We start from the raw sequence: 18988 nt of genomic DNA, 5'->3' as shown, positions 1-18988 counted from the left end.
GGGTTAAGCAGATAAGCGATGGTCCTTAAAGGCCTAATATTTGTTATTGCAGTAATTTAAACATTAGTCTTATTCAATTATGTATGCATGTTTAAAACGATCGTTATGTGATTTTAGTATTAATAACCTACGTGCGATGAATTAACGTAGAACTTCCGAGTCATGGTAAAGGTACATAACCGCATTACTCCGCCGTCAACCGCAATATTAATTATAAACGCCTATCGATATAGATATCCTCTAGATGATTATGTTTGCCCTTGAAGCTTCCGAAAAAACAAGATAATTTTACTCCTCGGATCTATATTTAGAATTGAAAAACAATATATGTTACAAAAAAATTATTATCTTAAGCAATAAGGTTAGGTAATTAATTTTTTTATTGCCTCTTTAATATATACAGCATTTTTCTAGTTACTCATAATTGTAATATAAGTATTGATATTCTTTATTAATGAAAAATACAACGATAAATTTATGCCAACATTGCTTAAAAATATTAACAAAGAATAAATAATCGGATGTACAGTACAGTCGTTGAAGTGGTGAATCGTACGCTCTACCTGTTGCGAGTACGTGTCGGGAATTCTAACAGGCAGATCAAATGCCATTCCTCTGCCAGGACGACTCCCTATTATTATTGTCTACTACATATTATTTGAATGCCATTTTCGACGTTTTTATTCTACGTAGAATACAATATAGGTATTTGTTAATAATACTTTTATTTTTAATATTAAATAAAATAAACTAATATAGCATATTTATCAAAGAACCACTACTACATGTCTCAGTTTAGGGAATTGGACATTATTGTCCCCATTATTGTAATACCTTGCTCACACACGACTCACCGACTATTCATTGATTGACCCAAATTGTCTAACAATATCGTTCGATCAGCTTTGTGAGCTAAGACTACCTACTTGCATGATGCATCGCTTAGCAGTTTGAGGTACAGTTCTACGCTACATTAAATATACAAGGTATATGAATGATCTAAATGACCAAATGGATCAGTTTACATTAGAAAACAGACCTTGGTGCTCTGAAGGCTATTTTTGATTTTCTTTTGAGTTTTATGGCGTGTCGTCTTCGAGCACGAGCGACGGCGCCCGCGAGCAACGCGCCTTGGGAGTCATATTCGCTATCTTCCTCGCTGGAAACACCTTCGACTGGCACGGGCAGGGCAGGGCATCTTGAGCTACCCGCACCACCTCGGCCCGTGCCCCAGGCGAGCATAGAACTTCTAAAAGATCTGAGTGCCTCCGTTGTACAGGCCCTCTCGTTTCGCTGCTAGAATGCAACAACATATCGCCGCACCAGTACACCAACGTATTCCGCGGTATATTCTAGTGACACACAGTAAACACCTTTAACCACGGGCAATTATAACGCAATGTCCTCAAATGACGCAACCAGCACTTTGTCACAATGAAGTTAAATAATTGTCTACCAGTCGTGAGACGCGACACAAAAGCACGTGGCCGGCGTTTCTCTATGTGACCGGTGTGCGCGCGCAGACTCCCGTCACCATTATCACAAAGCAAACATGTTGGTATCTCGCGCACACATTAGCGGTTAACCGAGGCCCTGTACATCCTATCCATGCATGTGTCTATCATACGGCGGTATCACCTGCGCTATCAAATAAATAAGCCAATTCATTGAAGTACTTTATTTTGTTATTAGACTCATAATGTAAAAATCGATCAGAATAACATTTAAAAGCAATCACTGCGATGATTTGTTATAAAATAAACATTTTAAGTATTAAGTTAAGGACGTTAGACAATTAAAAATTAAACAGAGTTCGGACTCACGGAGTTGACATTGGTCGAGTCAACATCGCGTGACCTTCAAAGTGGAATGTATTTAAATAGATACACATACACTACTGTACTATGGGACTGTACAATGTAAGTATTTATTTTAGGAAGCATCAAATATTTATTTGCTTTTATTCTTTTAGAACGTCTTTAAATTTAATTGTTATTTTTTGTGACAAAAAATATTTAGTGTAAATAAAAGTTTATAATCTATTAACCTTCAAATCCTTCGACTTTAAGCACAAATCACACATGCATGAATCACAATGCATATTTTAAGTTAGGTTTAAAATGTATTAATTATTTGGTCCAAACAACACTTCACTTTACATCATTTTTTAAACACAATCGAGTATAGTATGACGGTACGTGTTAGGTTGGGGGAACATACACGTTGACTAACTATACTCAAGAGGGCCTGTCGGAGCAAGCGCGGGCGCCGTTGTTCCGTCTCGCATCGTGACATCGACGTAAGCGCCAAAATAGAAATACTCGCTATCGTCGCTCGGCAAGGATCATTGCTCGAACGAAGGATGATTTTTACACGTGTTTTTAGAGTTCCACTATCAAACAGAGAATCATCATCAAATCGTTTCTCATATTTGAGTGTATTTCGGTCTCACTCTTACTTTAACACTTGAAATCAAGAAAGCGGTTGTAATAAAAATAATCACTAAGGAATTGTTTTTTGGGATATAGTTCTGCGGGGAACTAGGGATCCAACTTGTAACTTCTTAGAAATTAATATAAAATTAACGAAAATAAATCATCCACAGCAAATAATCCGTTTTTGCATGTATCGAAATATAAACTTCCGAAAAACGGAAAATATTCAAATTTTCAGTACGCTGTTTGGAGACACTTGAATCCATATTTTACCATATCATTATTTTTTTCCTTGTTAGCAAAGGTAACATATTTGCCACGGTTCAACTTTTGAAAGAATTTTTTTTTCAACTGCCTTCATTACGGAACAGCGGCGTCTGTTTATTAATTTTACGCAACTAAACTAAAAACTTAAAGGACTTGTACTGAAATGGACATGCAAAAACAGTTGTATTTTATTAAGACATTAGTATCTGTACCCTATATATGTATTTGATTTTCATATGACAATTCATTAAGTCAAATGAATAATCTTTTATTTTAAAATATATATTGCCATTTTTTATTTTATTTAACTTTTGTCCAATGCGGTCGTCATTTACCATTATGTTTTAACTAATAGCTTACAATTTATTTATTTATTGATAAGAGGATTAATTTATTTAATTTATTGGAAAAGTTACACCATCAACTTATCACTAAGCACTTAAAATTAATATCTGACTTGAGTAACATATAAAGTGATACGTCTTTAAAGGTGTAAACAACATTGAATTTGATTGTATTTGAAGTTGATTATATTTTCTAACTTGTAGTTATAATTATTTTTTATATATTTAATAAAAAAATATTATATTAAAGCAGCCAGCAGAAAACTATTTAATCACCTAGTTGCAACATAACTTTTTGCTCTAAAAGTCTTGTAAATTAATTCTTATTGAAAATATTAAAATATATTCACAATTATTTTGTTATTATTGTATAGTTTTAAGTCTATAAGTGTTGACAACGAATACCGATGTACGGATAAATCCAATAGGGTTTTTGACACATCGTTCTTAATACAGTATAATATAAATAAAATGTATATTATTCACTTTAAATAAAATAAAAAATAAGTACTGGATTACCATAGACTAACCAAATTAAAGTGTAAATTATATCAATTTAATAACCGTCTCGTTTTTGGATTAATATTTTTAATAGTTACATACTAAATTTAGGCGAACAACCGGAAAGGTAAAAGTTCCTGTAATGGACAATTCATTTTACAAACACATCAAGTTTGTAGGCAAATATTGACTTCAGCAAAAAATAACTAAAACTAACTAACTTAACCTCAACCTGTTAATGCAATTTACGTTTAAGTTTACGAGTTTGAAGATTTAAAAAAAAAAAAAAAAACATTAATGTTATTTACCGGCCCGTCTTAACCGATGGCGCAGAGAGTACAAAAGCCCGAGCACCGCGTACTGGGGCCTCGTCGATCAAGTCTTGAACCATCAGAATTGGACAATTGAAATATTTTTGGGGGAAGGGGAGATCGCCAGAATACTGTTCGTTATTTAGCAACGTAATTTTTTTCTAGTTTTTGTACAAATAACTTATTAACACAAAATAAAAATATTTATTATAATATTGTAAAAAAGCGTAGTACCACCATCGTTCATCACAATAATTACTTGCTTATCCCATTCATTTAAAATAAAAGTAAGATAGATTTTGTGGAGTAAAAAGGACGCTTACCAATCGCCAACAATTTTTAGGTAATCTGTCACCATGCGGGTTGTTGAAACAACCGCAGCCGGAATCACATGTTATTAAATAATAGCCTACGCATATTTCATTTTATATATCAATACAGTGAAAAAAAAAACAATGAATTACTGGAAGAGTGATAAATGTAATGAAAATATTTTTTCTAGAAATTTCGAATTACGTTATTTATTTACACGTGCATTTTTTCATCAATGTGTATAATTTTCAATTTATAAATTACTAGCGACCCGCCCCGGCTTCGCACGGGTGCAATGCTAAATATACTACAGCATTCTGTAGTATATAAACTGTGAACGTTATAAGACATTTCTTATAACGTTCACAGTTTTTCAGTCATTAGACAATACTAACCACTATGTCCCTACGATTTAATATCTTCGAAAATATGATATAATCATTTAAATCACATTTTGTTAAGGGCCATTTTGATCTAAATTCACAATGTATTTAAGGTACTTAATTGTATAAGGTTTAATGCTGTATATATTGCTTAAATTCGCTTCGAAAATAAGCCATTATTTCTCGTAATAAGGAAAGGATAAAAAATGGTTATAGTGAGTTATCCCTAAGAAATAGACATATACCATTGCGCACTTTTTTGAAGACCTTTTTCAGGTTTATAATACTGTAGTACATTGTTTTGATCTTTCTCGTAGGGTTCAACCAGCGTTTGCAATGGAAGTGCAAAAAATGTGGTTACTTACGACATCACTTTAGAAAATTCTAAAATTATCAGTGTTTCTCTACTATGCATGTATAATACATATAAACCTTCATCTTGAATCAATCTTTCTATAAAAAAAACCGCATCGAAATCAGTTGTCTAATTTTAAAGATATCAGCATACATCGGGACAGACAGCTGTAAGCGACTTTGTTTTATACAATGTAATGATTCGTTTAAAATTTAATAAAAATAAATTTATTTTATTTCGTGAATATTCACAAATTTTGAATAGATAAATAACATTTAGAGTATCTATATTTTACATCAATTACATATGTTAAATATTACTCATAATATTAGCTATTTAAATAAGTGATAATAATTTTAAAATTTATACAGTTATCATACTGGGTTGGCAGTAAAACCTAGTAAAGTTGTGACATTAAGCAACTTTAAACCGGGTACCTAAATCCTGAAATTTATGGAAAATAATACTAAAAGTACTACATCGTAATCACAGAACAAAGGACACGAGGGAATCTTTTCATAATGGAAAAATACTAAGAGATAAAATGTGAATATTATTTTAAAGTAACTATACAATTTATGAGCTCTCTGTAATTGTATAATGTTTGATGAACAGAAAGGCAGGCGTTTTAAACAATCTTAAAAAAATTAATGATGTTAGTTTAATTTGTTATTTCAATTTTATAGCATCGTTCTGGTTCAAAGACATTCAAACTTGTATAAACAACGGAGCAAAACAGTGATTGACTGTAACAGGTCTACACCCAAAAATAAAGTGTTACAACGCGAAGCAACGAAGCGCGCGACATTTTCGCATGGCGTAGTGAAGTGCCGCCATTCGCCAACACATCTGCCAAGAGATAACTCTATTTATAAACAATAGTAAGCGCGTGATCAAACACTTTAAGATGATGGGCTATTTTAATCACAATAAATGCGATTAAAGATAAACACGGAAGAAAATAGATCCATAATTCGTTTTATCTGGCGATGTATTATTTCGTTTGTATAATGACAACATCTTGGAAACGAAAAACATCGGTTAATGTCAGTATTGAGAGATTTTAACAGAATTCATTTTAATGAATTTATATTGTATTGTCCTCGCTATAATAAACCCTGTACCTTCCAGTCCCGAAAACGTATTGAACATTTCCTAAAATGTGGTAAGAAAGTCAGAAATTAAATTTCTGGAGAATATTTGAAGTCGAAATTAAGCCACCATTTTAAACGATCCTATTAAAATTCTCAACGTTAACTCTCCTAATTACTTTCCGCCTACTGCACTTTGATTAAATAAATTACCTACTAGAAGTTTCCCTGTTTTAAGTCTACAAATAAAAGGACGCGGCATTATAAATAAACTTATCCTTAAATGATTCATCTATACAAATAACTTCATTGACGTTAATTTCTTATGACATATATAATTTTATATCCTTTAGTGAATAGCTCTTTAAGAGTTTAAATTCCAATTCTTTTCTTACAATTTATTCATATTATAGTTGAACAAGTCATTCAAAGAAATAAACCGGGTCTTGCTATTTTGCGGGCTTAAGATTTCGAGGTTTTACCCCATTAATATTCCATGAACCTTAATTTATTTAGAATGAATAAATATGTTTACTTGAAAACAAATATACCACTACGAATCCTTTTTCGTATTTTATTTTTTCCTAAAAGGGTTATTCACAGTTTTACCTCATTTTGACTAAACGTAAAATCATACAAGTATATCATATTCCATATTTATACATTTTTGTATGAAGTGGAATCTCTTTTATAGGAAGAATTAGCGGGGCGTTTCTATTATTTAATGAAACATAATAATATTTGTTATTTTTATTTTTTCTCTTTTTATATTTTATAAATACATGAAAGACGAATTGACATAACTATTGATGTAGCGTGACGTTCAAATACTGTTTGGACATCTATTTAAATACTGTTTTAGAAGTACTTTTAAATCATAATATTTCATATCATGTAAATACATGATATGAAATATTACTTTTATTCTTACTGAAATCAGTAAGAATAAAAGTAATATCAAATAAACTGGTCTACGCTATTTTATACTCTCATCCGTAGCTTAAGTCCGCAAGCGGAAAGAAGCCGTAGTGTAGAGTAGAGAAAATAGAAAACTAGAATAGAATGAACTCGAACTAAAACTAGATCAGTATGGACTTCGTAAAAATATTTTTAATAAAAATTTTGACTAACATGGCAGTTAAGTAACGATCCATTTGTAGAACTAACGACGTTCAATAATAATTTTGAAATATATATTTATGTACGTACGAATCGCGGATAAAACTTTTCACTCGAATTGAATACATTTTTGTATAGGCTGCGGAAATTAGTGACAACGTGTGTAAAAACATTTTGTTTCCAATCTTTTATTTTCTATTCACTTAAATTTGATCCGTTGATCCGATCGCGCCTATTCATGTGGTATCCTTTCTCTTGGAAAAATATGTTTACTGTACACAATGCCGTCTCATACTTCACAAAAGGTAAATAACCTTTTGCACACAAAATTGATTTGAGTATAAATTTTGTTTCCTCCCTCAAGTAAAAGAATTTTATTTACGAAAGTAATCACGTCTATCCATTTGCTTCGAACGGTTAATATAATTAAATCCTTTACAAATTCGTTTTATTATTCGAACATTGTATAAAAAGAACCGAAATTCGAAATGCCACGAAGTGTGATGAAAACTTGATTGCGTCAGTATTTACGTTATTTTTGGATAGTTTTATTACATTTTTCGTATAACTGATATTGCGTGAATTGGATATCGTTAGATATCGAGCTCATGAGTTTTATATTTTTTTATTTCGTGGATTTTTTTTTTTCATAAAAGCGTTCCACTCAAATTAGAACCTGATTTTGGTTGTCAATACGCACAAAAAACAATACTTCAGAAAGGGTTGAGGTTATAGTTCACAGAATATCTCTAATAGAGTGAGATTATAGAAATACCTAACACAAGTGCACCCTCTTTTCCCTTACTCTCTTAATCCGACGGGGCGAAAATCCGAAACGAGCGAAGAAAAATAAATGTCGATTATGTGAGCAAAGTTTATAATGAAATAACATATAATAATAATTGTACTATTTATTTTTATTAACTATGTCAATGTTTACTCTCAGCTATTTAAAGTAATGGCAAAGTCGTTGCATATAATAAATAAATTAAGACTACATTTAATTCTATATAATTGATAGCTACATAAGAGACAAGGATTTTGTATTTACTTTAAAACTATAAAATTCGAAAATTAAAATCTCAGTTCAAGTTAATATAGAAAGTCTGTCAAGAAATTCTTTTCAAAATTAAAAAAAAAGTATTTATTCTTATTGAAACAAAAACTTAGTCTTAAATTTACTAGTCCAAACGTAAAATCTATAGATAGAAATGTCTCTTATATGCACATGATTTTAAGTGTAAAAGAACTACACCAACAGCTGAACTCCTTGATATCACCCTAGATAAATAGGCTGGCAAGCAATCTCGGCTCTTTAGCATTCGTAATTGATAAGAAGCGATTGTATAGCAAAGCGACTAGAGATTGTAATGATCATCTAGATAAAACAAATCCAATTATATTAATTGAAAAATCAATTAAAAAATATATATATATAATCACGCTCTTTTTATTTAGCCACTCTTCTCACTTCTGATATTTTTTCCCACAGCGCAAATTAATAGCAAGTCGCATGCTGCGTGATATTAAAAAATATTTTATATTTGACTTCGATGTATTTCAACAGTTATTTTTTCACATTTATAAAAAAACTTGTTTGATTTAGTATTGGTATATTTTATAGTTGTGTTGGGTTCACAAGTCATCAGTTTCAACGTTCAAGTTGAATTTGACATGATGCTATCATCAGATACTAAACCCAGGACTAAAATTTTGCTTTAATCATATTTAAAATATTCAAAACAGATCCGTTTTTAATATAATCCTCATAAAAGAGATATCTAATATCTATCACATGAATAATAATATCAGCTCTTACGTATGTATAATACATGTTTTTTATAATATCGGTCTGTATTAGTAGTGTATACACGTTGGGGTGAATTGAGCCTTTCTATCTTTCTGTTTGATATTAGGGAAAAGAGAAAAATAGAAATAAACAAATGAAGCGAATAAACTTCTAATCCCCTATACCATTAATAACAGCCGTTGTAAAATACATTTTGCTGCAATTTTCGAAAATTGATATTATGTGATAGAAACGTAAAAAATATTTAAATAGAAAAGCTTTTTCCTTTAATCAAATCGTATGAAACCAGAATACTCTGTAACTTCAGAATATATTTAATATTTGACTTATTTTATTTTAATAAAATCATTTCATTAATCTTAGTTATATTGATCAGTCTAACGGCTATATTGATCAGTGTCGTTATAATTATAATTAGTAAAAAATCAAAGGATTTTATTTATCTATATCAATATATGTATAAATTTAGATATTTCTTTTTTTGTGTAACTTAAAGATTCGGCAATGAGAAGAATTAGTTTTTTTTTTTCGATTCAATGAGCGTTATGAGTCGTGCGCTAAAGTCGTACAAACATTGTATTAGCTGAAAATTACCTTAATAGAATTTTATCTTACAGATACGGCTTATCTTATAAGCTAACGACGACGACTTTTTGTCAAATATAAATATTTGATGGTTCACGGTAGACTGGACACTCAAATTGATTTCGATATTTGACGAAGTTAATTATAATCATTGTCGAATTTCATATTTAGTCATATGGAACAAATTGCGAAAGACGTGTTCATAAATGAAATACCTACGTAGCTATTCACTTACAGCAAGCTGGATTTTAATGTAGTCCTTAAACAAAGTAAGCTTGTGGCTTCGCCAGAGTAGGATTAGCCATAGTTGTTAATTTATCTACTGGAACGTAATACACGGAGTTGAGATTATCATAAAATACAAAAGCAAAACGTGACGTTAGAACTGTAGGTATTTGAATTTTAAATATTCAAGAAATCTTGACGAATTGATTTAATTATTTTTAAATAGGAATTAATTCAGACAAACTAATGGTCCACCAGATCTGGTCAACGTTTTTACTTTGATTATGCAAGAAGTTAAAACTATTTCTTGTAATATCCACTCGCTGGCAACCTTGGGAATAAAGATGATATGCCCTTGTACGAAATACAAAAATACATAATATACTGAATTAAAAACAAAACCACCAACCAAAAGACCACAAATATGGTAAGATAAATAATTAAAATTGTAATTTATCAATTGTATACTTTAATAAACAGTTATCGTATTTATAACCTTTTAACTCGAATTAAACGTTGTTAAACGCTTGCACTCCGTCGTTATGTACTTAAATAAAAACGGTTTTCATAGTTTTAAAATGTATAACGGCTGCCAGCGCTAAAAACAACATGTAATATCGATAACCCTGTTACTTCCAGGTGAAATCATTTAAGGAAATTTAACTTTTTGTGCTAACGAGTAACTACGTTAACATTGAAATATTATATTGTATATTTTAAATTATACAATTATATTTATTATACATGTAATAAATGATAGTAATTATTTTATAGTTTACATATAAAGGCATGTTTAATCTTATTTGTAAAAATGAACTGTTTTAAGTAGGTATATCTATTTGACGTTAACGAAACTCTTGAACTAATCACCTTGATAATTGGCACGCAAGTATTTCAATTTCGAAGAAGATTTTTATAATATCCTATTTATTTTTTCGGTTTTCATGTTTATATTTATATTGTATTTTAGCACAAGTCGTGTCGGATAATACTTAGCTTCCATACTTGCATTGGTACGCATACTGGGCATTAGCTAGCAACACATGTATATTTATTTATTCACACTTGTTTTTACAGCGATTTTCACATATTACTAAATACATTTGTATGTTAATTATATCAAATCTAACGCTTCAGTTTTAAAACTAGTTTTTTTTTTTTAATTTAAACCTTTAGTCTTTTTTATTCCTTCTTGATTCTAATGAGTCTATGTCAAACGAATAACGATATTTCAGATGTTTTTTATTCTGAATTTGAATTTTAAACAATTTATATCAGTTTAAAGGTCGTTATTATATTAGAATCAAAATGTATGCTTGTGATTCTTTTTTGTGAGCTGTTCATTGTTTTAATTGTGTTTTAAGTTTTTGCTTGTCTATTCAAAACAAAATTAAGCAATAATCTCAAAATAAAAACATAATGAGCTTAAAAATCACAATGTTATATGCAGAGCTAGCAAAATATAAAAGTACATTTTAGTTTTTTTGTTATGTGAACTACAAAACTTGTAACACTCCTGATATATTTTAAAGGCAATTACCTACGCGCAACAATTTTGTTTTTTTTTATTATATAAGCTTTGCCATTTTACACGGAAGTGTATTTCGAGTATCGACATCAACATTTGTCAGAAGAATATAAATAATAGTCCAGGATCACTATCCACCTAATTTTTCGTGAGTAGCTTCATTATGATGAGACGCCCATCAATTTCCTTTACGAAAACTCTCGATTGTGGTAGCCAACAGAGGTAGCAAGGATAAAATATGTCGATTTGATAATCGACTAACTGGTTTTTTTCTAAATTATTTGAAAAAAAAAAATGTTTGTCCTACAAAATGTATAGTTTGATCAAATGGGGACTATTTGATCAAACCTTTCAATATGTATCGATAACGAAATCATTAAATGTTGTTAACTAGTAGATTTCATTTATATCATTTAATAGTCACATTGCGTGGTAAGTTATTTAAAAAAACTTAGAACTTCGTGTCGACGTCTTAGAGCAAGAAATACAAAATATCTCTCTCAAGGTTACTGATTTCTAATCTAATTATAAGTAGCATACTGTTGACTACCTACATACAATTTTGTTAAATTGTCAAATGTAAAATTAATAAAATTATACATCATATTAACCAAAAAAAAAACACCGAGGATGGATAACATTAAAGTTTTAAACATTGAAACGAATAACATTTGTATATAATCCAATAAAATTAATAAAAGACCGAGTTAGACCAATTATTAAAAACGTTGTAGTGGCTATAACATTACTGCCAAAAATAGATAAGATCATAGAAAAATATATTTATCATCAAATAGATACATTTTTCGATAGTAACGAAACGATAAAAGCAATATGATTTCCAACATGCTAAGAGCCCAACACAGCTAGCTTCAGTATGTGCAGTTATAGTATGTGAATACCTTAATAAAATAAATCACGTGCTAGCTGCTTTCATTGTCTTCTATAAAAATAAAAAATAATTACAATGGTTTATTCAAGCGCTGTAATAAGTTGCCAATTCATCAGAAAGTCAATGCCCCAAATAATTAAAGAATTACTGATATTCCTATTCACCCCTCCTTTTAAGCTTATCATTTGTCTTAGGAGTGGGGACGATAATAGCCCAATGGGTCAGGATCGATCCTGCGACTTTTTATATCGCTTTTAACGCTTTAATTTTCAATATAGTTTAATAAAGGAAGAATTCTTTAATAAACGCCAAAGTAGAAATTTCTGAACTCGGCCGATTACTCGGAAATGGTTATGTACGGTAGGAGCGAAAAACAACAGTACAAGAATGGTTGGATATATTTGACCGCGCTTAATCGACAGATTATATTCTGAGCTAAAAAAATATAACAATTAACAATTAAATAATTTATAATAGTATAATGTTTAAGTTTGTTTTTCTTTATTTTACAAATAACGTGACGTATGACAATATTAGCAGTAACGGCAAACATCAATGGTTATTATAATGCTAGTTATAAATTAACGTAAAATAATATATTCATGTAAGTAAATAAATAAATAAATAAAACCTAGTTAGCTTAAATTAGTTTTATGGCTATTTATTTTGGAAAAAAATATTACTAAAGAGTTGATTTTGTTTTTTTTTTTATTTAGAGCTTAATTTAATAAGAATGGAGTCAAATATTTTATTATTTATTTACCAATGAGATAAATTGTAACAATTTTATCTCCATACTCACAATTTGTATATCATAATTGTCATTATATCATTGGTTTTAATTAACATCAAATAACGTCGGTAATATTTATACGTATGTCAATTAATAATAATGATGTGTTTTAGCATATTCTGTGGTGTCCCTCAAATCTAAACTAATATTATAAATACTAAAGTAACCGCCTGTCTGTTTATTAAATCTCTAAAACAAACTTGATGTTCACAATATTTAAATTTTATGCTTTCGAGGATTTACACAAAGAAAGGTTTTTTACTTTTGTGCGATAATGATTTTTGTTTAACATAGAGCACTTAGTAGTACCTGCGTATAATAAAATTACATTTACGTGATTTTTTTACAAAATATTTCATAGTCATTTTAATATTCCAGCACGCGGAAGAGTTCTATTCGATTATCCAATTATGGAATGAGTTCGACGTAACATCATAGAGATACAACAAAGACAAGTAAGAATTTGCATCATTACTTATTTTTCACCTTTACAAAATTAATTTAGCTTTAGAATTGAAAATGACGATACGCTCGCTGTAAGCGTAATTTTCAAGAAACATTTCATTCGAGTGAATTCTGCATAAGAAAATTATTTTAGTAAAGGTTTTATGAAAGAAAAAGGTAAGTTATAATTTTCACTCGTCTCAAGCAAACCATGTATCAAAAAAGTAGACAATTTGTGAATTTAAGTTGTATCTTATCTTTAAAACTACATTATTTAATGACCTTGAAAACAGTGAAATGTTTAAAGACTGCTGACCTACATTAGGTCTTAATCAACATACATCTCTTAGGCTTCACATTATCCGAGAATATATGTACATATTCCATGACCACGCTATTAAGACTACGGATCGTAGTCGACTACTACGATGGTTACTTAGTGATTAATACGATCTTACTTGTCCTGTTTGTCTAGCTTATACATTTGTAACACAGATATAATATCTAGACAGCAATAGAATAAAGCACACGCATATGTGGTCGTTACCACTATCAAAATTATTGGATATCTAAGTATTTAAAAAGTTGTTTATTTATTTATTTTTTTAATTAATAGTTAGGCGAAACGGCGAATTGGGCCCCGATGTTAAGTGGTCACCACCACCCATAGACATTAGCGGTGGTGACACACATAAAATATTTATTAGTGTATGTAAGTTTATAGCTGCTCCACGTACCCAGATTTCGTTTTAAAAAATCTCTCTCTGATTGGTGTGTCGTGTTGTAGCCCGTCTAGAAGCATAACGTTTTTTAGTTTTTTGTTCTAAGATTTGCTTTGCGCAATAAAGGATATTAACATTAATATAAATAAAATGTTTACCTACACGTTAATAGGCAAAAAAAAATCAGTACCCTTATTCTCCTTTATTTTTAAACTTTACTTTTTTATTTAGCATCAATAAGTTAAGCTAGAAATAGGAGTAAACGATTTTTCAAAACAGGCAAATTACTTTCCCCAAATTTTCAATCTATACATATAAAATATTTGGAGTGTCTGTTTGTAATATTAAAATAACCCATTTTTACTAAATGCTTATGTATGTATACCACACGGTACATATACCAAAATAACATTTTTTTACAATTTTTGTCTGTCTGTTTGTTTGTTCCGGCTAATCTCTGGAACGGCTGAACCGATTTCGACGGGACTTTCACTGGCAGATAGCGGATTTAATAAGGAGTAACTGAGGCTACTTTTATTTTAGAATTATAAATATAATAAAAATAAAATCACGCCACAATATCCAAATAACTTAAATTCAAACAACGCTAGTAATAAATAAAGTCTAATTATGACCAATGGGCGAATATTAGTTATCTTAATAATTGTACTCGTGTATACTTGATAGCAAACGTGAGAAGTTGAAATCTTAAATTAAACAATAGAATATGAAATGTTCATACCAGCATATATTACTTCTAGTCGAACACGATAAAATAATAATATGAATATATTTGCATACTTATTTCAAGCATAATATTTGTTTAAGTAATACTAGCCTTATAACCAGAGAAGGGTTATAAAACTAATTTATCCGCATTATTAGTCGTATAATATAAAACGACTTGAAAAACAGTCCATAAAAATAACCAAGGCTTATTACCCGATGTATTTTAAATTATATTGTTATTATAGTCTGTCGATGCACACAAAAAACTGCCTAATTAACATATAGTATATAGTTAATTAGTCTTAACTTTGAATAATTAAACACGGTCCCATGAAACACAGAAATGTTAAAATGGGAGCCAAGTTCTAATAGAAATAGTTTCCTGAAATTTATTTATAAATATATACAACATTCTAAAATAAATATAAAATATTTTTCTTAATTTTTGAGCAATGTTTGCTATTCATAACTTCCTATTAAGAAGTAGATTCTCCCGAAACCGACCGCTTAAAATAAATTAAACTTCGACAAGATTTAACTTAAAGAAACAAATTGCTATTTCTGAAAACAAAGAATACATAATAGTAACAAACTTCACTCTTCCTATTATTTTCTTTTTTAATACTTATTAGTATTTACTGAAATAAGAAATTTAACCTAAAATCAACTAGCACTGAATTTACAAAGGATTATTATATGTATGTATTTAGCAAGAAAACTGTTTTATATGCAGTGAATATGACAATAGCTCTATTCAGGTAAAAAACGTCGTTACAAGTACGATTTTTTATAATAAATTTTTATGTAGTAGCTACTTCAGTTGTTCAACTTAAAAAATATAATAAAAATTTTTGGCGCGCTGCCAGTAATTGCAGTATATGTTACTATTGGTTATCTTAGTTTTATAAATTATACACATGTCGATTTACATAACGTTTCATGATAAATGTGACCTTTCCTCATTAAGCCTCTTCTTCGACGAATGGGAAAGTTTTTGTAACTATTATAATTTCTAATGGCATGTAAATAAAAATCGATTGCTTGGAAAATATTTCCAATTACTATCTTTGATTGTTCTTTTGTATTCACATAATTATCTTAACAGCAAATTACAACTTTCTTGGTCACCTGGAAGTTTGATTTTTAGGCGTTAATACTATTGGAATTTAGTTAATGTCATTTTAATAACTGAACCAATTATTACGTGCTTATGATGATGATATTCATTTTTTGGTTTGAACTTGGCTTGAAACGCAGCCGCGTGTATTGATATAAAAATGGCCCAAGCAATTTCCGTGATATAGAAATACGCGAATACGAATCAGATACCCGAAATATTTTTATATAAGACTTGTATAGCCTAAAAACACCCGACGACGACCTCCGTGGTCGAGTAGTGTGTACACCGGTTTTCATGGGTACGCCACTCCGAAGTCCCGGGTTCGATTCCCGGCCGAGTCGATGTAGAAAAAGTTCATTAGTTTTCTATGTTGTCTTGGGTCTGGGTGTTTGTGGTACCGTCGTTACTTCTGATTTCCATAACACAAGTGCTTTAGCTACTTACATTGGGATCAGAGTAATGTATGTGATGTTGTAAAATATTTATTATTTATTTATTATTATTATTAAAAATATGCTTAGAAAAGACCGCAATAGCATAAAGACTTCTATGATATATATTAAATACGTTCTTAGAATAAAATAAAATTGTTTCTGATATAATGATAAGATGAATGAATGAATAACTCTAAATGTAGAACATTAAAGTAACCGATAAAATCATAATACCGTACATCTTATAGAAATTCAAATCACTGGTAATTGATTAACAATAATGTATATGTAATACACACATATGTAAACCACAAGTTCTGTTCACTAGTTTCCTGTCACAATCATAAACGTTTAGATTCATTCGACAATAATGCTTGAATATACGAGATATAATTATCATAATAATAAACGAATTAAAACATGCTTAATAAACAATCCATCCGCCCATTAGAGTTTAGGGCCTAGACGGACAGACAGCTAGTAAAATAACGGTTTTATAACAAATAAAGAGCCGAGATGGCCCAGTGGTTAGAACGCGTGCATCTTAACCGATGATTTCGGGTTCAAACCCAGGCAGGCACTACTGAAATTTCATGTGCTTAATTTGTGTTTATAATTCATCTCGTGCTCGGCGGTAAAGGAAAACATCGTGAGGAAACCTGCATGTGTCTAATTTCAACGAAATTCAGCCACATGTGTATTCCGCCAACCCGCATTGGAGCAGCGTGGTGGAATATGCTCCAAACCTTCTCCTCAAAGGGAGAGGAGGCCTTTATCCCAGCAGTGGGACATTTACGGGCTGCTTATGTTATAACAAATAAGGCATATAATATACGATCGCTCTAATTTTTTATTTTTTTTGTAAATATATGTTTATATATCGCTATGCATGACATATTCAGTTATTATTGTTTTTTTTTTAATATTTTGTGAATCAATCGAAAATAAATACAAAGTACATCCCCTATACGTTTTCAAAGATTGTTTATCTTTCCCTTAAATAAACAGTAAGTTAAACGACAAACAACTGCGTCGGTTATAAAGGCCGCAGCAACTTTTCTCATTTCAGAGTATCGTTCCATGTAATACTTACACTTCGTTTATGGAGTTATTGTAACATAAGAATTCACACATATAAACGTAACGCCTTATATTTAACACAACAATAGGTATTCCTTTAAAGGGGAAAAGCACTGCATAATATGAAATGCCACCATAAAGTACTAAAGCCGAAGAGAGGAAAGAAAAACAAAACGTAAAAAAATATATTTATTGCTCAATTTACAAATAAATGAACTTACCTGCTTTCTAGTGTCTGTAGCACCACAGGACTGGGTTGAGTTTCTTCAGGCGCTTGGTAAGTATGTTGAGGTGCAGCTTGAGTTGATGAGGTTAGAGCAAGTGCCTTGTAACGCGACTGTTCTGCTGTTGGTAAAACGATATCTACCGACCGGGAACGCAAACTCGACCCCGGTACGGTTAAATATTCGCCGCTTTCGCTTAATTCTTCTGCTCTTGCACCCCCAGAAACTTTCGAAAAACACGAATCTACAGATGCAGCACGATCACGTTTTAACTCGGGAACGGCTAAATAAATGTCGTGGACTAAGCTATCTCTTGGAGCATTGTTAGCGCCTTGCTCCGACGCCCGGACGTTCTCTAACGAGCTGCCAGTAGGTTCAACGAAAAACGCTTCTTGCCGTGATATGGACCGTCTTCTTTGAGTCACTAACGGAGGTTCATCGATGGGTGGTTGAAGCTCAAAAGAGGGAGCCCCTGGTGAAGGTGGAGGAGATTGTAGCGCTGGTTGCAATAATGTTCTCGTTGTAAAGACAGGCGTAAGGAGAGCCCTCGGCGCCTCAATATCACTATCATCATCTTCGTCATCGTCATCTTCAGCTGAGGAAGAAACTGGTGGTCTTTCAGGTGTGGATCGTTCTTCACTGCGGCGCGCCAACCATGTTTCCATATGTCGACAGTGTACACATGGTGGTGGCGTACCCTTCCCAGATCGGCGCCGCGACCATAGACGCGGTACCTGTCAAATAATTTAACAAAATTAGTGTTAGATTTCGTGAACATTAGAAACGTATAATGAAACATTTAATTTCACCCAGATTGTACAGTGACCATAGCTTAGCAGCTTAATACAATTTTTTACCTCCAAGTATGTGCCCGAGTCATCAGATCCGGCGGAGTCAAAGGAACGACTGCGCGCGCCTTGCTGTGGCACCGCAAGAAGCGTGCTAGCGCCTGCGCCGCGCGCTGCCTCCAATTGTATCTCATCGAATGACGCCGACCGGACCTACCAATATCACAATTTTTTAGCTTCTTAAAATTAGCAAAAAATGTACGTAATGTAATTAATTACAGGCTCGAGAATACTGAAACCACGGAAAAAGTATCCATAAAAGCAACAATATTTTAACGTATTATTTTTTTAACGTTATCATAATTCGATTAAACAAATAATGCCAATGAAAATAGGTGTTTCAAATGTACAATTAAGGAATAAATACATGTAAAAACGTATTTCGTTAATGTTAAAACATTGCCCGATTTACATATTAAATGCATACAAAACAAAC

At 31.1% G+C, this 18988-nt stretch overlaps 1 protein-coding gene across 5 annotated transcripts in view; it reads right to left on the bottom strand.

The window, feature by feature from the left end:
* The window catches only part of LOC125077562 (eye-specific diacylglycerol kinase), a 167391-nt gene that overhangs the window by 75970 nt on the left and 72433 nt on the right, over positions 1-18988 (bottom strand). For 4 of the 5 annotated variants that reach the window (XM_047689502.1, XM_047689503.1, XM_047689505.1 and 1 more), the window contains exons 3-4: positions 18562-18705; positions 17702-18438 (exon numbers count right to left, since the gene is read on the bottom strand). In XM_047689502.1, the coding sequence (XP_047545458.1) occupies positions 17702-18438; positions 18562-18705 (881 nt within the window). Of the gene's footprint in view, positions 1-1039; positions 1644-2047; positions 2229-17701; positions 18439-18561; positions 18706-18988 lie in introns of those variants that run through there. The other variant, XM_047689506.1, reaches the window with a different exon arrangement.

This window comes from Vanessa atalanta, chromosome 4 (assembly GCF_905147765.1).
Source record: "Vanessa atalanta chromosome 4, ilVanAtal1.2, whole genome shotgun sequence".
Taxonomy (NCBI): Eukaryota; Metazoa; Arthropoda; class Insecta; order Lepidoptera; family Nymphalidae; genus Vanessa; species Vanessa atalanta.
The sequence above is the reverse complement of the archived record's forward strand: the minus strand, read 5'-3'. Positions and strand labels throughout refer to the sequence as shown.